Below are 23120 nucleotides of genomic sequence, written 5' to 3' on the forward strand. Positions count from 1 at the left end.
GACATCCTCCTCATTTGCCTGAAACACCCCAGTCAATCATAACATAACGGGCATTTTGGCCTTCCTGTGAAGTCTTAAAAAATGAGAAGCACCACCAATGTGTTTTCACTTCCCCTTACTATTTTCCAAGACCACTGTTGAATAAACACTGCTTCAGGTGATTGCAAAACATAAGGTTCCATAACAGGAGTAGCTGTAAGTTTATGCTATCTATAAGCAGACCCATAAATACCTTTAGGAGCTGACTTCAGCAAGTGTAAGCTAGTTTTTGGTCCTGCTTTCAAAGGGACAGATCCCAAAGCACCATTCTGGCAGGCTGCTTTTGAAGGCCATTCTCCATTCTTGATGATGACAGTGGTATTTGCAGCTGCAGAACAGAACAACAAAGAATTTACTCTAGGTAGTATCTAGTTTGTGGAAAAGTAAGATCATAAACCAAGCATGGTTTCCTTGAGGCTAAAATTAAGAGAAAGACAAGTTAGAATAAAAATATTATGACCACCTCTGCTATCTTTAGTACAGACCAATGAGTTCTAACAGATCAGTACATGACTATTATGAAAGCTTCTCAGACCTAGACATACAGCTATGGAATACACATAAGAAGGGACGGTACAGAAGAGTACATGGATCAAGATACATAACTAGAAATCTGATCGTGCTGTAGAATGTCAACACAGAGCATATTTCAGTTTAAGCATAAAAACAGCATCAGCAGCGCACAGACATTCTGGCCACAGAGTTGACCCTTAAAAAAATTAAAACCAAATGCAACTCAGATGCTGTTTCAATCATCTGGGGCACACACCATCAGCAGACTCTGCACCTCTTCCATCCTCCTTGTGAGACACTAAAAAGCATGAGCCCAACTGCATTCACCAGCTACCAAACAAGTTTTAGCAAAGGTTCCTGTAGTCACTGTCCATAACAACCTCCTCAGTGACAGCAGTCCTCAGAAGACTGCCCCCCTAGAGAGTGCTGATGTCATACAGCAAAATGCTCTCTGCAAGGTGGGGCAGACAGACCCAAACTGGGAGAGGCAGGACCATAATAAATTAAGTGCCAGGGCAGCTGCTGTGGAAGAGGTTTTGTTCGTTTTGAAGGAATATCGAGAGAAGTTTGGGCTTATTGTCACAAAGAAAATTGTTTTCATGGGAAAAAAGAAAACTGTAATAGTTTTATTTTTCTAGAAAAAAAAAACCTTCTAAAGTATAGATTGACTACACTTGGCTGACACACTAAAAAAATACATATACTGACATTAATACTAAAGATTAAGAAACTGACATTGCATTTACAAGCAAGAACAGTCACACTGGAATAGTTTGTCACACTGTTGCTTGTCTAGTCATTTAAAGAAATAAAGAGGGGGTGTCCTAACACCAGGCTTGCCTCAGGTTAGTGTTTTAAGTAGTTTTTTTTTTTTTAAAGAGGTAATATGAACTACGTATCTAGTATTGTTCACTGAAAGGTGGAACACACAGTATTATTTTACTGTGTTTTAAATGTGCCAGCAACAACCCATTTAGCTACTTTAAAAAGATGGTTTTTGGCCTCTTACCAATACACTTTCAAGCACTGAAAGAGGGCTAGAACTGCTTTGCCTTTTAGAAACATATGCATTGAAGTTGCCCTTCTTTTAATAAAATTGGAGGCTCTCTAAAGGCACAAAGGCGAAATGTTTGCCAAAACACCACCAATCTACACGTGGGCCAATTTGCATAACAGATAAAATTAGGAGTAGCTACTGCAATCTTGAAGAAAGATGAACAAGTATGAAGTAATCTCATCCAAGCTTAGATCTAAAGGGTTTAAGAACAGTGAAGTACTGACTGTACAGCTGTGCAGTCAATTGGCAAGGTCAGCTTTTTAACTTCTTTTTAACTTTCCTTTATATGTCATTATTCCAGTGCAACTCAAATTTGGTTTCTTGTTCTTAACCTCAGAGTTTAAAGATTTGAGTATCTTCAAATAGCAGTATTTTCAGTTCAACACTGTAATTGAGAAGACTTCTCTACTGCTAAAAATTCAATTTTCAATGTGCAAACTGACAGCTTGCATGCAAAATACGCTTTTATTAACAGCAACATTTCAAACTTTGATTTCCAAACTTTTCAAACAGTAATTCTTTTCTCTAAAAAGAATTACAAAACCTAAGTGCTCATTAGACAAAATACATCCTCAATGTATCCTTGGAAAGCTACCAGTCCAAGGACATCCCATAACAAAGGGCTGAGCTGACACAGCAGGAGAAACACTCTTTTGCATTTTGGTTGGGTTTTTTCCTCCCCTAACACAAGGCAAACTCCTTAAGCAAAACAAGTCAAATGACTTTGTCAATTTAATACTGTTGACAGGGGCACAATAGTTTGTCATAAATGTCATGACATTCACAGCATAAGCCTCCCATCTTGATCTCTGCAAATCTGAAGTTTTCTTATTAGATTGGTGGGACACACAAACAGATTATTCCCCCCCTCCTCCCCCCCCGACACTATTGTGAATGAAAGAATAAAAATGAACAGCATTGTACTTACTATCAGAGTATAAAGTAAACCCATTAGGTCTTTCCAGTTTGATTCAAAGTCATAAACCCCCACTTTACTAAAGTATTAATTATATGTAACTTAAACTCATTATACTCAAGCCTGACCGTCAGGCATGAAACACTCTCATCAAGCGTAAGAAATTAACTACAGAAAAATCATCTCACAGAAAATCAGCAAGTCAAAACATTGCAGACACTTACCAACCTCCACAAAACAAAATAGGTGCTTTAAAATAGAAAGGAATGCAACCTACTTCTTTTCCCAGTAAACGTGGCTAACAAAGGAACAATACAAAAGCTGTACGATCCCACTACCAGCAGTGTCAGTAAGGTAATATCATAGTGGCTTCCCGAGTCGGTCGGTGGTGTTAGTGTAGAATTGATGAAAATGATGGGAGAAAAATTAGTTTCTGTACAGCTGCGGAGTCCTCCTGGTATAGTCATTTAAAAAGGATCAAAGCAAGCTTAAAGGCAAAGAGACTGCAGCCATGTTCAACCTCTCATATTGCTCTTGCTTGCTCTTCGTGAATCGGAGTGGAAAAATTGTCAGCTTGAAGGCAGTGGACAAAACAGATTAAACCAGCTAGCAAATCAGGCTAAATAAGGAGTCATCTGTTTGGATACTTAATCTGAATACACTTCTTTGTTATGAAGCGATGACCCTTTCCTTTGTTACATGAGGGAGCAAAAGGAAGAGAGGACAAAGCTGCTTAGGGATTCCAGATACAGTCCTAAACCTGAACAGCAAAAGTCAACATGGCTGTCACAGTAACCGAACCAACCTGACTACACGGGAACATGTGCTGCATATTTTATTACACATACTCTTATTCCTTTGAGAAATACATTAGGTCTTATGTTTTTAATGAAGGCACTACAGGGGGAAAAGAAAAGAACAAGAAAAAACTTAGTTATATATGCATGTGTATGCGCATACATAAGCTATAAACACACGTTAAGTCACAGTTCTCTTTCAGTCCACTGAAGACAGATTTAAATGACATCTGGCACAAAAGAAAGGCTTTTGCCCAGCCTTTAAGATGCAACAGATGATGCAATAGTAACAGAATATTTGAACATATTCATTTGAATACATATAGCTGGGAATACCAGTATGTCTGGCAGTCAGTTGCATGTTATTTCCTTCCTATTTTTGGTCCTAGTACTCCTACGATTGCCAGTACAGGCACACTGCAGAGCTTCAATTCAAAGCCAGTTCTGTTATTTTTCTCCCTAATTTTAATCAAGATGGATTTGGTTACCAAATATAAGCACCAATGCTTATAGTTACTTTAGAAATTAAGAGAGTCCACGCATGCACAGGTCTGCCTTTTAAAAGCCGTTTCAGTCACCTGCTTTTGATCTCATCTACTCATTTTGTCCTAGAATTCCGAAAGACATAATACAGTTCAAACAGAGTGCTTGGTATCAAGAAATCTGTAACATGCTGTTCCAAGTATTATGACAGGTAATCCATTCATACCTTCCAGACTTAATTCTTATTACACTGTACATAAACACAAGACAACTTTTGCTCAAGACAACCCCATTGGTTTTGTACTGTTTCAGGATGGAAGAGAAGCTGTACTGAAACCTCTACTCCAATCAAAATCCAAAGTGCAAAGCTCCTTCAGGTGGCAGGTCTCAAGAATGAAAGTTGTAAATTAAGAGGCAAAAAGACTAAGACCTAGAACTAACAGTAAGTAGCATGATGAGATAGCACACAGCACTTCTGACAGGACTCCCTCAAGGGCATTTATTGTTTTTTTCAGTAGTTGATGCTGGTTATCAGTTAAAACCCAAACCCCTGATTGATACTTACAATTACTGCTGAAAATAGTTTGCTCACTCAGGGTGCTGCTGACTGATGACACACTAGGTGTTCTCTTGAGCATTGATCTTCTCACAGGCACTTTGGATATGGCAAGCGTTTTAGCAGAGCTAGCCCAGGAGTCTGAAGAACTTCTCAGAGAGGCATGCTTCTCTCTTGGTGAAGATCCTATACCCATCAATTGTGGGGGGAGCAACAGAAAAGATCAAAAAAGTTGGAAAGAAACTTAAGCAATTGCTTCTTCTAGTACATGCCTACAAGTAAAAATATTTACACATTAACAAGACATACAAAAAAGCTTGATGTACCTCACTGGTGGGGTAAAACACACTGTAATGCAAAAAACACATTCCCAAGGATTTAAAGGATACCATTTTACCTGCACACTGACTCTTGTTAGTCAAGAGCTTTATAGACTGGCCTTCAAGGCAGATATTTGAAGGCAGCAGGAGTCTTTCTAGCATCCCTAGAAACACTTTAATGGCCAACTGGTACAGACACGTTTTTGTATTAATTGCTGTTTTCACTTGAGCTTGTTGAACATAAATGCCCCATAATGAAGATAATAAAATAGGAAGAGTATCTATGTAGGAGACAGGTGTGCCATCTTCAGACAGGAGCTTACTCTTGTATTACTTACAAAGAAGCTATGCTTTCTGCAGGAAAATTGAGTTTAACTAAGCTTTTAGATTATTTCTAAAAAATGTGCACCCTGTTTAAAACTACAGTGGCCCAAAGGAAGTCAGACTCCACAATCCCCCTGGGCAGCCTGTCCAAGGGCTCTCTCACCCTCACTGTGAAAAAGTTCCCCCACATGTTGGTGCAGAACTCCCTGTGCTCCAACTTGCAGCCATTGCCCCTTGTCCTATCTCCACAGACCACTGAAAAGGGGCTGGCCATTTCCCCCTGTCTCCCACACTTCAGATATTTATAAAGATTAATCAGACGCCCTCTCAGTCTACTTATCTCTAGGCTGAACAGCCCCAGTTCATTTTTGTACAGAAACAGAATAGAGATGTGGAAAAAACTTACATATTTTCAAAAGATTTTTTGCTTTAACAGTTACTAAATATCTTAACTTCTGATGCCATTGCCTTTTTCAAATCTGACAGTTTATCTTATTTGGAAGTGACGACTACAGTGTTTCAGATTTGACTTAGAACAATCGAATACCTATTTCTTCCTTTTTTTCTTGTCACTACAAACCACATTTCAGTTTCCTTAAGCTATGCAAGAGACTGTTGCAATATGACAAAATTCCACTTTATTCAACATCAGTTTTGCTGCAGGATCTCCAAACTTATATATAATTAACCAAGAAACTAATTACCAATTAACTAAGATCAAGAAAGCATGACGTCAAGGGGGGGGATACATTAGAATTTACGCCAGAACACTTATGCCCAATGCCTGCTTTTCAACAGTAGGTGGTGTGACAGGACCAGAAAACCGGCCTTAAAATATCCTGTACCAAGTATGGAAAACCTAGTAAAGTAAACCCAGCATCTAGTAAAGAAAAGTATGTCCAAGCTGTTTCCCTCAGTTACTGATCGACTCAGTATCAGGAGAAAAGCTCTACACACAACGTGCAGTAAACAGGCGTTAGGGTATTATATAGTACTGGACACCAGACAACACGCACAGGCTCCAGAACGTCATTAACCATGCTGCGCGTCAGACCTCTCCGCAGAGGTACTTTTACTACTTGTTTGGCTTTACTATGCAAAACTGTAATTCTGTATTTGGCTTTGCTGTACCCTGGTATTAAATCTCTGAGACAAGATTATCAGCCACATACTTTCTACGTTACAGCACTGGACACTTGAATATATCTGACTCCATAATGAGCATCCAGCCTTTGCCACGCTACCAGACTACCACAGACCACAAGCTCAGACTGTCTGAAAACACCTTTGAAGCACAACACTCCAGACAAATTAGAAATTATTTGACAAAAACCCCAATTCTGACACTTCTGAATTTCATACAAGAAATCTCACCACTTTCCCAAACTTTCCATGCTGTTTTATGAAAGCTTGTTTCATTAATGGATCAACATACCAGAAAAGTAATTAATCCAGATCAGAGAGAAATTCCTTTTCTAAATAGCCTCTCAGATAAACAAGGTGCAAAACCCAAACCTCACCCTCCTAAAACCAAACAAGCAAAGAGGGCACTGTACAAACACTGTATGTTATATTTGTATGACTTCAGAAGTTAAAGCTTCATATTTCAAAAGGCAGCTAGAGGAACAAACACAGATTATCATCAACATTTTATTGCTTAGAAATGAGAGTAGCATGCTAGATTGCTATTGTGCTGGACTCATTCACCCAGTTCAAAAGGTACAGGAAAATATAATCCTGCTTTCTCCACAGTGATTTTCACTCAAGAAGGATGGAGGCAGATATGTGAAAACACTCGGTCTCTTTTTGTACAGTGTGTTCCCTACAATGACTTGCAGCCAGCTCAGCTTCTCTGCAGATGCTGGAACGTGACAGTGCTCTAAACCAGCTGTGAACTCAAACCACTCAGCGAGCACAGCAAGCTCTAGGATGTCCAGTTTCAGAAGCACGTCAAGCAAAACCTCTTTTCTTGATTCTTCTGCTTGGTGCTTTCCTCCAAGGCTTCTATTCAAGTCATGACTCAGGCACTTTTTTCAAAAGCTCAGCCTGAGGGAGAACTTATTTTCAGTCATGACAAGATCATTAAGCATCTCCTCTAGGTATTACCTCAACTAACAACAATGGTTTTACAAAATGTTTTTATAAGTACCTTTCCTTAAGAAAGGGGTTGCATAGAATTAAATGCAAAGGTCTGATGACAGGAGCAGGAAGACAGGGTACATAAAAGTACTGGAAACAAGCACAAAAGCAAGATATTTAGTGAACCTCTACTACAAAGACAAGAAGAAAAGAGCACCAAAGTAACAGGCTTTCATCAGTTATTTAATCTAGTCACTTAAGTGGAATACTAGAAATATCACATTCCTCTACAGTGAAGTAATGAGTTGGCAATTCTTTAGAAAAAAGTCTCTATGCAACAACCATATTACTTCAAGTACACTGAGGTATCCCTCAGAATGGAAATAAGAAAAAAACAAGCTCATTCTCAAGAAGCTCTGAAGTCAGATTGCATATCCTTACTCTAGTCATCCTCTCATATGAATCCTTCATAGGTGGTTATTGTCAAGAATAAATTCACCCTTCCTTTAAATAGCACTTGAGCCTAAAAAGTTCAAATGGAGAAACATACACCAGTAGGGGTGAACTTGGGACTTTGTTGACACCAGGCAGATTGCAAAATTGCACATGTATTCACCACTTCAAAGACTGCATGTCCACCTTTTCAAATCACATCAACATATCCCACATCTAGAACTGAGCACTGAGCAACTGGCATTCACAGAGCTATACAACACCTGGAAGTGAATGGCTGGAAGCTTTACCCAGAGAGAAACTTAGGGCAGGCAAAGTGCAACAGCAGCCTTTGAAAGGATGCTTTTTTTGCTGTTTTTGTTTAACCCTGAAGCTAACAGTAATAGTCAGTTCAGCCTTTCATTGCCTTCTCTCCTGAATGTGTTGAATTTTGGATTTTTGTCTTCTGCTTTTCTATTTTTTCCCACAAGTTTAAAAATCTAGAGGGCTTTAGTTTAGGAACACTAAACTTCCTAGCTTGAAAAAAAGTATGATGAAAAAGCCCAGTCTAAGCCTACAGTACACAGTCTTTATAAAGCAAGGGGAAAACCCATCAGGAAAACATGCTAGTTTCTGGCATCTATTGAAAAAGAGAAAGTAAATAACAGAAAAACAAACTGGACTTTGGTATTGCTTCCAGCAGACTGATCTTAACATATTTGTAAGAGCATTTATGGTTGCTATTTTAAGCCCTGTAAAGCAGGAGCAATACTAAACAGATTCCTGATGGCTGCAAGCTCCCCAGGTTGCCATTCAGCCATATTAGTTACACTATATACTATACATCTATCAGTGTTCCTTTAGGGAATAAAGAGGAGTTGCAGCATGTTTCACAGCTCTAGCAGTTTCACTGATAATCCCTTTCTAGTTATCTCCCCCTTTTAAAGTCTCAAGTAACTACCAAAATCACCAAAGAAAAGGCAGGACACAGCTATATTTTGTTGCTGTGAACACTTCAACTACTAAACATAAACACCAAGACAGGGAATATTAAGTTAGTCCTGGGTCTTGAAATGTTTACATGGGATTTGTTTGTTTGGGGATAACAGCTGATCAGAAGACAGTTTACATACTAAGGCAAGACCCACTTCCCCTACCTGATGCAGGCTTCCCCAGTATTGTTCCCATCCACCTCCAATCCCTAGACAAGCAACTCCTCTTTAGCACAGGTACCAAAGAACCTTCTGTAAGCTCGCTCCAAAAACAACCTGGCTGCCAGCAGTCACACAGGTAGACATTCACATGTTCCTCCACTTGCAGCTCAATAGTTGCACACTAAAACTGGAAAGCTGATCATCAGTGCCTCAGACCATTAGTAACAACCACCAAGCCAAGCCTTTTCATTCTCTCAAATGCTCCCACTGTCAGAAGAGTGACTGGGGCATTTTAAATTAAGGGCAGAGGGAGAGAGTAACATTAATGTATGCCTGCTGGTTAAATTTTGCTCCTTTCCCCTTCCTATTTGGCCCAGTTATGAAATTTGGCTGACTTCCTCCCAGTCAAACCCTTCCACAATCACACTCCTCCCTTCCCAGTCCTCCCTCAGGCTCAACTCCTAAAATGTCATCTCCCTAGCACCTAGAAACAGCCCTTCTCCTCCCGGGTCTCAAGTCCAAGTTCCTGCCTGCTCTCCCACCTCCAGTACTGCCAGCCATCTTGCTGCCTGCTGGATTTACTCACCCTGAGGTTTTCACTTTTGTAGGCTGAACTAGAGCAGTCCCATGAGAGACCCTGTCTACACAGTCAGGCTGCCATCTCCTATGCCCAGGCTCTGGATGGCAGGCCATCCACACCAGCTTCCAGGGGCAGCTTTGCCAGGTGACTGCCACAAGCTGTTTGCATCGTGGCTAAAAAAACACCAACTAACCGGCTTTAAAATAGCTATGGGAAAGTTCTGTCTGTTAAGGCATAGTGTGCACAAGGAGAAGTCACATCAATGTACTGAAAGGAAAGCTGAGGCAAAATAAAGCCACTAACCACATCCAATCATTCTTTTAATTATTGTCCAGTTCTTCATCCTACACGTCCCTTCATGCTGTGTACTGAAAGTTTTTATACCCACAAAATCTATAAACACTTCAAGTTTTCCCTTGTAAGGATTCACAAAATGGTTTGGGTTGGAAGGCACCTCAAAGATCATCTAGTTCCACCCCCCTGCCATGGGTAGGGAGACCCTCCACTAGACCAGTTTGCCCAAAGCTTCATCCATTCTGGCCTTATACACTTCCTGGGATGGGGCTTCCACAACCTCTCTGGGCAACCTGCTCACATGCTTGTTCCATGAAGGAGGACCAAAACATAAATACAGTTTTCACTGTAACAAACCATAAATAGAGGGGTTTTTTTAGAAAGGCAAGGATTCCTTTTTCTCTTGTCATTTACCTCCACCCCATGAGACTTCAGAACTAACCAGTACAGGTAAAGAGTTATTTGAAGACACATCAGCATGTCCTTGCAAGTAAATGACTAGGTACCAAGAAATTCCCCTGCAGGGACGTGGTGCACACCTCACTCCTAAAGGAGAATATTCTTATAGATACATCCACATTTCTGACAGCATCGATCTGTTAGCATCAGCCTCTGCAAGTAGGATCATGTTTGTTGCTACAGGTATAGCACATTAAAAACCTGGTGTGGCTCGTCACAAGTCACATGTAAAGAGTCTGGGCACATCAATGAAAACTTAATTCCTTAAGAATGGTCACTGATGGCACCAGAAACAAAGCTGACAGGATGAAATGCTCCTTTCTGGAAGTCCATGGAATACTGGAAATATCATAGACTTTGGAATAAAGGGCATTCAAGTTAATCTTCAAAAGTTACCACCCCCCTGCCTTTTTCCTCTACTCCCAAAAAACTCAGAGGACCACCACTAAAACCACCAAACCGGAGACAAATCAAACTCACCTTGCTTTGAATCATTCACTGTAACAGATCCCACACTACCTCACAAAAAACCACCAAACACAAAACCCAGAAACAAAAATCAACCCCACAACAACCCCTTCTGCTTTTACTAATTTCTCATGGTCCATTTGACAAAGTTACACAGGAAATAATTCATTCCAGATGGGTGTTTTTAAGCTGAACCCAATGTAAGGCTTGCAAAACATGACTCGTATCTATCCCATGGTAAGGGCTTGCTAAGGTGCAACAAAAGCAAGCAGGTGTCAAAGTTGAAGGAACTTCTACTGTTAGTGTACATAGCCAGAGATAACTGCAAATTGATGACACAGAATTTAGATTGCATCATTTTATGGCTCCTTTCTGACTTCAAAATGTGAATTGACCATTCTGTAACTGAATGACCAACACCTGGGCTAGAGGCTTACAACTCTGTGCGTGGCACAAGGATATACATGCTGCTTCAGGCAGCTTCTAGCAAGCCACTCCTGTTGAGAATGGCCAGGAGAGAGGGCAAAGAGGAGTGGAAACATTAGCAGGTAAATCCAACTCAAGCAACTGGAGATTTCAAGAGGCAGAAGGGACGACCTGCAACGTTCATAAGCCCTCACAACTAATACCACCTCCTGAATTCTCACAAACTGATCACTTGGACAGCTACATTAAGTTATTCCTCACTTTATGCTGCAATAAAAGAGGACTGGTTATGAGAAAGAGTTACAATGCACCAGAGCTGTCTGGGTGAAGGTGATGAAAGAGGGATGGATAGATAAGCTTTATGTCATACTACAGACATATCTTACACTCCATGTAGACCCATGTATGGGTTTCCTGCTTCCCACACCTCTGAAGGTGAATACAGACATTTTAAGCTCATTTTTAACACTGGCTTTAATTACTGTAATGAAGCACTACAAATGTATTAAAGAAAGGGAAAAGGGATCCAAATCATATTTTTCCCTGAGTCCAGATTCCAAGGACAAATAATTATGTTGGAAAGTTACTGTATGAGGAATCTGCTTTTAGGATCCATTAAAAAAGCTGATTTCTGCAAAAGAAAAGAAACATAAAAAGACTGGCTGAAACTAACTTTTAAGCCTTATGCATAGGCTGTGGTATATTTCAGGTTTATTCATGAGAAAGTATAAGGGTACCCTCATACCTTCACAAGTAACTCTCTAGTCATGCATTTTGATAAAGTCCTGATGGTTTCAGGCCAGAAAACCTTGAAGTTATGCTTGTCCTTTAACATAGCTGTTAAATGTTAAACGAGTCACATGGCTAACAACAGGAATGATACAAGCCAAGCACTGATTTGCAATAACCATGTGTGGTTTAGCTCCTGGTTCTGTGTCAGAACACAGACTCGAGATTAAGGGTATGCTTACTGACACCAAATTGTCTCAGTTCTGCTTCACTAGTATTGTGAAAGGCTACACCAAAAAGACGAATTACTAAGGTTATGTATGTGTGAAAACCCACTGAAACCATTTGGTTTTGATCCCAAAGGTTTTTCTTTCTGCAACAAATAGCAACAACTAGATGACAAACACAGCCTTAATCTGTTATAGCCTGTTCTGGTTTTAACCCTGGAAGCTTCTCTGAATCGCACATTTAAGCCTAAGATTAAGTAAAAAATGTAATAGAAGGAATTTACCAATTATGACCTAACAAGCAAATCAGTATTTCAGAGTATGACTAAACCCTTTGCAGTCTAATGCAATTTAAACCTATTTCCCATAACATACAGGGAATTATTTTTCCTGTGCTTCAGTTCGTTGTGCAACAGTAGAGAAGAAGTTCTTCAGTATGATCAACTTTTCATAAGGAAAAGGCCTCACTTGTCCAAAACTCATCAAGAAAACACATAGTTCAGACTGTGAGTTTACTACCCAAGCTTTCATTGCTCTGGTTAAATACTATGAAAATACTTGCAAACAAAAGGGGGAGCACCATTGAACTAGACTCATGGAAAAGATAGGTAAAGCAGTGACTGAAATCGGAGACGAAATGCTACCTCAAGTGCCAGAACTAACCATGAGGCAATGAAAGACATTTTCTTGACAAAGATGATGGCTTTCATTAATTTCTGGAAGTCTTTAACAGTAAGTAGAGAAATAATATTTTTTTGATGCTTTCATATCCCAAATATATTTTCAATTGCACATAAAGCCTGACAGAGCTCTTGTAGCTAAGGCATCAATAACAATGTGAAGTTTCATACTTTTATGGCCAAAGCATAGGTGAAGAAATCTTAACTTGCAGATAAAGCTCCACTCCTTTACATACTTATAGGTACGCTGTAGTCAGCAGTAAGAAAAACAGCAGTGCTATAATATCTACATTTTAAGATCTAAAGTAAGTATCTTTTTATCCCTATTTTATGCTGTTCAAACACAAATAAAACAATTTCCTGTGGCCCAAACTTGGTTTCTATCCAATTGCATGTGTGGTAGCATGAGGTTGCTGGGACAGAAGGAAAGTGGCAGTGATATTCCACAGGACCACCAAATCTCCTTGGCCTCTCCAGTCCCCTTCAAACCCTCCCTCCAAGTGAAAGACATGACTCTTCCCAAACCATACCACCTCAACTATTAGCAGACTATTACTTCTCCACTGTGGTTATGTACATACAATTAAAAGGCTGTGTGCGTTTGCTGGGAACAAAAATAATAGTTGCTTTCATTTCTGGACTGGTTCAAAGTCCTGAATCAGGGCTCCGAAATTACACACGCCTTCCAGTAAGAACCAGGTAACTCAAGCACTTTATTCTGTGTCTTGAAGCCTAATAAATGTTTTCACTAATAGAAAAATAACATACTCAAAGGCATAGTGCCTGCCACCCAGTACTGCAGGAATCTAAGCACACCACTGTGGAAAAACTGTGGTACAGAATTAAGATTTTTTTTGTTTTGTTTGAGAAAGAGTATGTGATTGCAGGTCATCTTCTCATCCAGAGGAAAGGAGGAAAATAGTTACTTTGAGCTGTCTAGCTTGCAACTGTGACTCTACTTCTACAGATAATGCTGGAATGGGGCTTCCACATTTCACAACCACTTGGACACACTGAATCAAGCTGGGCCCACCTTTTAGAGACCCAACTTGCCCAGAAACTCCCAAGTCACAGCCAAGATTCTCCAGTACTGGTGCATGGTGGTCAGCAACCAATTTCAAATAATTTTTTTTGTTAAAAGTTATTTCTAGCTTAATGTGCTCTGCAGTTAACCTTGAAAAAAATAGTATCATGCTTGAAATAGGAGTTTCCCTCTCTTTCTGTTGTCTCCTGATTGGGAGGGGAACAGGGAATTTCCTTAGAAGACATGCTTCCTATCTCTAGAAACTTACAGTTTACATTTAACAAGTTAGAAAAATAAATTACCAAACTCTCTACTCCTGCAAAGTCACAAGTATCTTGTAATTGGTGTTTCAGACTGGGCATTTCTATTATTTCTTGCTTGTAAGGGGTTTCCTGGTTTCGATTCAGAACAACAAGTTTCAACACTACTCACAAGCTCTTGATTATTCTGGGGACACACCAATACATTTTGGACAGGCAGACTTCTTCTCTCTCTCAAGATACACATGAGAGATGACTCAGAGCTCCACCATTACTTCTCCTATTCCGAGTATTTAATGGGTTGCTACTCTGATTTGTCTTCCTGCCCAACAATCCAAATACAGCCAGCAACTGGTTAAGAATTAGGTGCATTTATGTCAGCACTTCAGAAAGGACAACCACATCGTTGGGATTTGGCATTTTTAAGACCTGGCTTGACAAGTGCCTGAACAACCTAGTCTGCATCAGTGCTGACCCAGTTACAGGCAAGGGGGCTGGACTAGGTGACCTCCAGAAGTCCTTTGCATCCTCTCTGTAGTCTGGAGGAATCCTGACAGCAAACAACTGTACAGCTACCAAGTTATCATGCTTTTACTCTAAACAGCCTTTCTCCAGTAGGAAACATTTGGAAGGTATTGTACTGACTACTGCAATTGCAATATAAACTTAGTTAAGGAGTGACTGTTTTAGCTAAAGAAACTAGGGAATAAATGCTTTTATTTTCAACCAAAAATGACTTCTTCTGAAAGTGTTTCTGATTTGTCTTTCTGAAGGGAAGAAGTTAGTCCTATATCCCAGCCATGCTTGTATTTTTTTCCTAGTAAGTGTCATAAATCTACTCTGGATTAATAATCGAAGGGACAATTATATCTATATCCATCTGAGATTACAGATCAGAAAGCTCTAAATTGGTATGTAGAGAAGTGAAGAGTCTAAGAAACGGGCAGCTTACAGGTAGGTACCTTGTTCACTGAGCAAGTCCCTCACATTTGCAAGGATCACAGAATATCCTACATACACTTGGAAGGACTCATCCCAAAAAACACTACAGACAGATTTTTATCATGCTTTGCTACCTGGGTATAATTACGAGGAGTATTTTGGGCTGTTTTATCATCTTAGATTGAGCGGGGTTAAAAAACCCAACGAACGAACAGGTTTTACTGGGTATAGCTGGGTGTGCACACTTCCCAAATTGCAGTGTACTGTAGTGTACTCATTTATAGCCAGGCTACCTTTGCAATTAGCTAGATTGCCACACTTTGTTTAAAAAAAAAAGCATATAACCTACAAGACCATTTCTTAATGCCAGCAGTACAATTACAGAATGCAGTTTCCAGTCACCTGCCTACAGACTACTTCTGAGATTTCCCTCCTCCCTCCCCACCTTCAGTATTAATCAGTCTGAGCTTAATTAGGGATTCAATGGTAGTCTGTCCTTCGATTATGATCCCTCCTCTTTCTAGAGATTCTACAGCTGTACCAAAATTAGGTTGCACAAAATATGCTATGTCCTAAAATATGGGCTTATTCCCATTGGGCTAAGCATACTGTTGCTTATCATAAATGCTTTTTACCTGAGCTCTGGATTTTTCTGCTCTCCACTTGTAAATCTTTTGAGTAATATTAGTTGTAATTCTATAAATTATTATTACATGACAGACCTATAAATAATATTTATATGTTGTTTCTTCTAATAGCACTACACCCTTCTAAACACATTCCTTAAAAGATGAGATCTTTACAACAACAGGGTGTAACCTGCCTTTTTTCCCCTGCCCTTGTATTAGCAATTTATGGTTTAAATAGAATCAATTTCACATTCAAAAAAATAGCTCTGTACCACTCTGAAATTTCTATGAAACAGTAGGTTGCATATGCTACTAATTAAGAAACTGATTAAGAGCTATTATTTCAGTGAAAAAATTCTCTTACCAGAGCTTGATGATGGAACAGTTCCTTTGTGAGAAGGTGCTTTAACTGGGCAGATACTTTTATTTTCACATCCTCTCTTCAAGGGCAGCACAGATGGCACCATTTTAACCTTGGGAGATGATACACTTTGTAGTGTGAGTGGCCCTTTCTTTGGAATGCTTTTCCTTTGTGCTGTCCCATCTTTCACAGAAGGAATCTATTTAAAAAGAAAACAAAACCAAACAACCAAATAACAAAAATCAACCACACACCACCACTGTGAAAACCTTTCCAGCATCTACCCTGAAACAGGGACCACATAGGTAAGGGATACACTCAGCTGTTTGCTGTCACATTTTCTGCATCTGCAGTTCAGAACCTCAAGAATCATCTCCTGAATGACCCTTAGCAAAACAATGCTATAAATTTGAAGCTAATTGGTGGTAATGAGAAATACACTAAAGAGTTTACAGAGGCCATTTACATCAGAATTTCTTCCTCTTCCTCCCCAAACACTAATTAAGCCATTCAATTACATGACTGCACCTAATTTCAAGATTAATTCTTTGCCAGCCCTTCCAATAAGTTTCCTGGTCCAGGTATTAAGTCACATGACAGAAACAGGTTAAAATCTTTCATGTTTAGTTGCCATAGAAAAAAAAATATATATTCAGAAGTGGACCCAAGAAAGGCTTAAAATACCTAGCTTATATGTAGCACCCCTGTATCTTTCACACAGAACTCTTGCTGCAGTTTACCTGGGCATTAACTCATCACCACTCATGCTGTGAAGTTAAGGCTATAGAGGTAAACTCAGAAGAATATAGAGTGTTTTGCATGCTTCCCTGTGACTCAAGATGATAAGTAGTAATACAATCCAAATAACACATATCCCACTTTTGACTCCAGTCCTCACCTTCATTTCCAGAAGTTAATCTGTCCTTTTCAGAAGGCTGTTAAATAAACTTCATCCAGCTGATTGGTCTACTGCACATTCTATAGAAATTGTTCTATGGACTTTCCAAGTACCAGCAGAACAATTAATATCACAAAACTTAACAGACACCTCGGCAACAGGGTGAATTAAAAATACTCCCTCCAACCCCTAGCACCAAAAGGAAGGAGTGAAGCAGAATCCAAGCTCTGAAAGACTTTAGAGTTGAAATAGACCATCCTTGCTTTAATGTTAATTTATCCTTTCAAGTTAAACTATTTATTGTAATAAATATTATTTATTAATTCTGTAATGTTTAACATATTGACAGCTGCTCCTTGTTTACTTTAAGTAGCTCCCTCCATATACTGAGCTTTACTGGAATTTTTCTGACAAACAATTAAAGCCTTACAAAAATAGAAACACCAGTTTTACCAGTAACAGCTGCTGACTCCATTTCCCTGACTTAACATAAGCTGCTGAACCCACAAATGAATAACAGAAGGGACTCCAAACATCCAGACTCCAACTCCGTGTCCCTACCATGCTTCCTGAGATCTCGATGGACCCAGCTCTGAAGTTCTTCTCTTCTTTCTCAGTGTTCCTTTTAAACCTCCTTTCAGAGCATTTGAAAGCAGCACATTTCTCCTGACAGGCAGCTGACTCGTCCAAAACTATTTCCCAACCAACCAGCACACGCATACCTCCCGGCCAGGAAGTTTGCACCTTCCAGCTGGCTGGCTGCCTAAAACCAGGTATATGCCCTCTGCATGAGAAATATTTCCTGGCTACTCTTAATTATTCTAGTAAGTCCCAGCTCAACTTCAAATAAACAAACTCCCAAATTATTCCAAGCAGAGAGAGAAAGTATTAAACTAAGATGGTAAAAATAAAACACTTGACCAACTTGCTGGTCTTGGGGCTTTGTGTGACTTAATACTACTGTTAATATACACACAACATTTCTGTAAGTAAATATAGCACTATAAAATGCAGAATACCATTTTTCCAAACGTACAAAACATAAGAAAAAAAGCTTACCAAAGGGACAGAGTGCAGCTCAAACGTTTCATTTGCCACATCTTTTAACACAGTTGTTTCCACAAGTTCCATGTTGCTGTTCTGCTGTTTTTCCCCTCCAGGTGGATAGATGTTTCCAGCACAGTGCTGCATTAAAGAGCCTGAACTTTCCATTTTATCATTAAGCATCTCTTTCGAGCTCTCTACACACGCTGAAAGCGCAGCAGGAACCAAGGAGCATGCCGAGTGAGCAGGGCTTGCTTTGCCAGTGTCTTCCGGATTCTCCTTCAACACAGGTGCCTTTGAAGCCTTGTGGGAAGCGTTTCTGGGATGTGCTGTGGCATGTACAACTTGGCTAGCTAAAAGGTGTTTGTTATGTTGTAGCTTATGGGACTTATTCACAGGTAGTTCGACTTTAGTATCTTTAGCTAGATCAACTTTCTTTTTCAGCACTTTTATAGAGGGGGACAAATGCCTCGGGGAAGCAACCAGTGAAGGTGAGGAGACAGCTAATAGCTGGGAGCACTGAGGAGCCTGTTTTAATGCTGCACTGCTTCTTGGCTGTACTGGAGACCTAGACACAACCTTTGGTTTAATGTTTTTGAAATTAGGTTTGGGAAAACTAACAATCTCCAATTTCTTTGCTTTGGTTATTGTTGACATGATAGGAGACCTGCCCACTGTTTTTCCTGGAGTTTGACCTGGACCAGTTTTAGGCAAAGGCCTTCTATTACGACCTCCTACAAACACCTCGTTTGGGCTTTGTTTAGGAGACTTGTCTCCAAGTTCTGCCAAAGCTGAAATAGGAAAAGTTCTGTCTTTTGATGTTTCATTAGGGGTTGAAGTACATGAAGCAGAAACACCTTCAGCAGCCACAGGACTGAAGACCAAAAATGTTGTTTCACATTTCAGGTCAGGTATAACACCCCTCTTCAATTTTGGTGTGCTGCAAGAGATGGCCTGCGCATCCCGAAGAGCAGCACTTCCAGAGATACTTTGTTCTTTGGTTAACAGTTCACTGGTTTTCTTTGATACTTGTTCTCCACCCATTTTATCTGCTGGGAGAAGGTGCACATTGCTCACAGAACTATCCACATGTGTTCCAGCAACAGAATTCCCAGCTTCATCGTGGTCAGGGATACCCTGCGAGGGTTTCACTCTGTCGTCTTCATTAAAATGAATGCACGGTGACAATGCACCTTGCCTACAGTGATCTATACACCTGGCAGCTGGCTGTACAGACTGTGCTTCTAATTCCTGCGATTCTTTATTAGTCTTGTTAGTAGTTTTTAGACTGTGTTCGTCACCTGCAAAGGCAGGACAATAGACTTTGAGTTGTGAACAGGCATCTGAGCTTTCTGAGGCCACTATCTTAGAGGAGACATTAGGTGTTTGTTCTGAGCTGCCACCGTCAAATTTCTCTCTTGCACATACTGCAGAAGAGGAGATTAGTGTCTCCCTCTGATGCGCGTCGTGATTCGGATCGGTTCCCAGAATTTCACCTACAACATCAGTAACATCCAATGTCAGGTGACATCGTGCCCTGTCCTGCATCAGGGACTGCACATTCTGCTCTGAAGCAGGTAGAGGTAATACACATTTATAGTCAGCGTGACTGTAAGGCACTGATTGTTTGATACTCTGATCTTGCATTTCCGCTATAGCAATGTTCCCTTGCAGTAAGTTTGTTGTTTCTTCCAAGTCACAGTTCAAAGTATACACGCAGGTCTGCTTCGTTCCAGAAGACTGGCATGCAGCACCTGCAACTCCCAGCAGAGCCCCTGTGCAGTTGCTGTATGTACTAGGTGTCTTCTGTAGACAAAGTGCTTCAATACAATGCTGTTTTAAGAGAATACTTCTGAAGTCACTCTCATTTTCAAGACTGGCATCATCATCCTGGTCTGTCACTCTGTTTTGGTCAGTTGAATTGCTGCATATCTGGGTGGCACAGTTCTTTGAGGAAGGTGCAGCTCTGTCACACGCGTAGTTATTTCCATTTTCATCCCTTATAAGTAATGAAGGCTTCAAGCCATTCTTCGCTTTGTCATCTGACTTTTCAAAATTCATCTTGAAGGCTAAATTTTAAACTGTTTTCATTTTATACTTATTTAAAATCCCAGAGAATGTAGATTCTTCTGAACTTAGTAGAATAGGAAAAGCCCCAGCTTTTCCCTGTAACGTGTCAACTGTCCCGAAAAATATTTAAAAAAAAGTTCTTTGTTCTCATGCTTTCTAAGAGGACTCAAAATTTCTAGAACAGAAAAGAAATGAAAAATAATTAGTCAAACCAGAATTTTAAGACAATAACCATTCTTAAGATACTAACTTTTGAATTGAGTACAGCCATTTTGACCAACTTCCTTAAGGAAACTATGCCATCTGCATATATTTACCTGTATTTCCATTTCCATTTCCTTAACTGCCAAACAACTTTTGAACCCTTTGGTCAGCTGCAATCAGGCATCACTTTAAGGTTACATTCTCAGATACTTGGTTTGCTTGGCTTCCATGCAAGCACAAAACCACCCAAAGGTTTCACTCCTCCACAGACAGAAGGTATCTGAGGGAGTCTATGATAGAGGGAAACATTATTTTTCCCTCTTCCTATAGAAGGTACCAAACAAAAGGGCAATAGTTCCTCACACAGCATGTAATCACACTGTAAGGCAGCATTTAGAAGCTGAAAACTAACACAGGCTCAAACACAAGCAGGTATGAACCATGTAAGAAAAATCTGTCCAAACCTGAATACCAGACTCCATCAGCTCTCAGTCACAAGCTGCAGCTAGGAGAAGTGTTGGGAAGAACCCCTACATGTTCACACTGTCCTTACACTCTGCATTTAGCCTTGGTTACTGCTACCAACATGGCATGGCATTATACAGATCTTCAGTTGGACTGGGTCTGGTCACACATATGTTCTGCTACACAAGTTTGCAAGAAGACAGGTAATTCAGAGAGACTTAAGTTGTAACACAGATGACGTGCTGGTCTATAAAGGTCAGGTCTAGAACAGACACCAGAGCAGCAACGCCAAGAATCCCACTGAAGAAAATAATCCAGCCTCATCCCCTGATGCTCATAGCAAAGGTCAGTAACCCCAGATCACAGTTTTTCTTCACACTGATGGCTTTTTTCCTGCCATTTGAGAAAGCAACAAACAGCAGAGTTCAATTCAATAACAGCATTGTCTTAAAACATCAGAGCTAAAATAAAGACAAGGAGGTTTGTAATCATCTCTGGGGTTACACTAGTACATGACTCCAGTGCTGCTGGGGTAGCCAACAGATAGAGGCACACGGTACCCCTTCAGCATCATGGGGAAGCAATTCCATACTTAGCGACAGTCTCCATCTTCTATAAAGTTGACACAAGACTATTGAAATGGGAAACAATTCCAGTGTCCTTTCCAGCAGAGAGGAGCCACATATTCTCACCCAAAACCCTCCGGAAGCAGAAGGGGCAGGGGAAGACAGGTCACAGAGGTAGGGAGAAAAAAGAAAAAAAAAAAGAAAAAAAAAAGAAAAAAAAAAGAAAAAAAAAAGAAAAAAAAAAGAAAAAAAAAGAAAAAAAAAAAGAAAAAAAAAAGAAAAAAAAAAGAAAAAAAAAAGAAAAAAAAAAGAAAAAAAAAAGAAAAAAAAAAGAAAAAAACAGAAAAAAAACAGAAAAAAAACAAGAGCCCTTGCAATATATAAGGAAAAGTTCCTAGCAAGCACTGAGACTGCACCCAGGTGCCAAAACCACAAGGACACAAGTGAGAGAGAAGATCCAAACTGTCCAAAGCAGCAGATTAGAGTAATTCCCTGATCAAGCTTTTACACAGGAAATCAATGACTGCTTTGGGAAACAAGTTGGTGCCATGACAAGAAAGGCAGCTCTTGATATGTTCTCTAACAAAGAAATTTAAAACCTCACAGAAACCATATAAACCATACTGGAAAACCACAGCAGGGGAAAGAAAAGAAAACTTATCAACAAACACTCTGTAAAGCATAAATAAAGCCAGCACACTTAGTAGTGAAAGCTAAGTTACTAAAAAGCAGGAAAGTATCAATCAAAAAAGCTGGCATTTTCCTTAAACCTGATTTTCTTCAGCCAGAAATACTGTTTGAATAACTATATTCAAGATAAATCCCTTTTCATCTCAATTAAAATTACAAAGCTTTCCAGACAGGTCCTAGGGACTGTGAACAGTTCTGAATACAAAATCAGCACTCAAATCAAGACCGGTCCAGAACTGCAGGAATTTGGGTGCTCACCATGGATCAGCATGGCTTCTGGCCCAGAAGCTTGTCTTTACATGAGACTTTAAACATCTGTCTCAGACTGAGGGTAAAAAGACCATGGTACAAGGAACAACAAGCTACTGAGATCAGATATCACCCTTCTCTTCCCCCCCTTCCTCCCCTAAAATGAAATGGCTCAACTAGCTTAAAATCTTCTGGTTCCTTGAGGCTGGTTGAGATCCTTTGCCTACCCACTATTATTCAATCCCTACAGAAGCACAAACAATTTTAATAGCCTTACTTTCATCTTCCATTAGGAAAGGTAAGGCAGATTCAACAGTCCTTCCAAAAAAAAGTCTTCCCTGAAGGCAGGGCAAGAACCTGTCCTGAATAATTTTCCATTGATTAAAGTCAATCACAAAATCAACTGCTGAAAAATGTTTGCAAACTTTGCTTTCACTCTTGTTTTGACACATGGAAACTAGTTTCTGCTTGTCTGCACACCAGCCTGTAATGCAGCTTGCTCACCGAGTCATGCAACAAAAAGTCAAGAGTCCATTTTGATCCAGCATTAGCTCAGATCCAACCAGCAGCCTTATCTCTTTCGCAAGCCTTCTTGCCACAGAAACCAAGGAAGTCCAATATGCCAAGACCTAGCAAAACTGAGATCCCAGGAATTTAAAGAATGACGTTAGCTTACAGTATGCACAGCTAATAATGCCAAAATCTGAAACACAGGCAGCTAAGTAAACCTTGATCCAGTCAGTGCTGAAGAAAGGTCCAAGAAAAACAAAAGTAGTTGAGATTGAATAGAAAAATGAGGAAATGTGTTAAAGTTGCATATCTGAATGTGTAATATGTAGAAGTCTGCTCATTCAGTGCTCTAGATTTTCACATAAGCAGAGAATATACAGAAATAAACTACCAACTCAACTATTTTTAAAGCAAATTTTCACTTTAGTAATCAGTACTTTTCAGGACCCTCAAATACAGCATCATATCCACCTTAAGTGGATATTAAAAGTGGCCTGCACAAGAAGTGAGGTATTTGTAAAGATTAGCTATACTCCATAAAAATCTGTTAGTGAAAATTAACACTAGTCCTAAAGATATTGGCATTCTTTAACTGTGCAGGTACTAACGTGTTCATCAGTTTATGAGAAGCACTCCCGGTGATGAGAAGTTCTTTAGACTAAGGCCCTCCACAGG

At 39.8% G+C, this 23120-nt stretch overlaps 1 protein-coding gene across 2 annotated transcripts in view; it reads right to left on the reverse strand.

The window, feature by feature from the left end:
* The window catches only part of MTUS1 (microtubule associated scaffold protein 1), an 85773-nt gene extending 66004 nt beyond the window's left edge, over positions 1 to 19769 (reverse strand). The window contains exons 1-4 of one of the 2 annotated variants that reach the window (XM_084266879.1): positions 17707 to 19769; positions 15753 to 15948; positions 4377 to 4547; positions 233 to 367 (exon numbers count right to left, since the gene is read on the reverse strand). In XM_084266879.1, the coding sequence (XP_084123005.1) occupies positions 233 to 367; positions 4377 to 4547; positions 15753 to 15948; positions 17707 to 19752 (2548 nt within the window). In that variant the 5' untranslated portion in view covers positions 19753 to 19769. Of the gene's footprint in view, positions 1 to 232; positions 368 to 4370; positions 4548 to 15752; positions 15949 to 17706 lie in introns of both variants that reach the window. The other variant, XM_084266878.1, reaches the window with a different exon arrangement.
* Between the last annotated feature and the right edge of the window lie 3351 nt (positions 19770 to 23120).

This window comes from Gallinula chloropus (assembly GCF_964237585.1).
Source record: "Gallinula chloropus genome assembly, chromosome: 7".
Lineage (NCBI taxonomy): Eukaryota > Metazoa > Chordata > Aves > Gruiformes > Rallidae > Gallinula > Gallinula chloropus.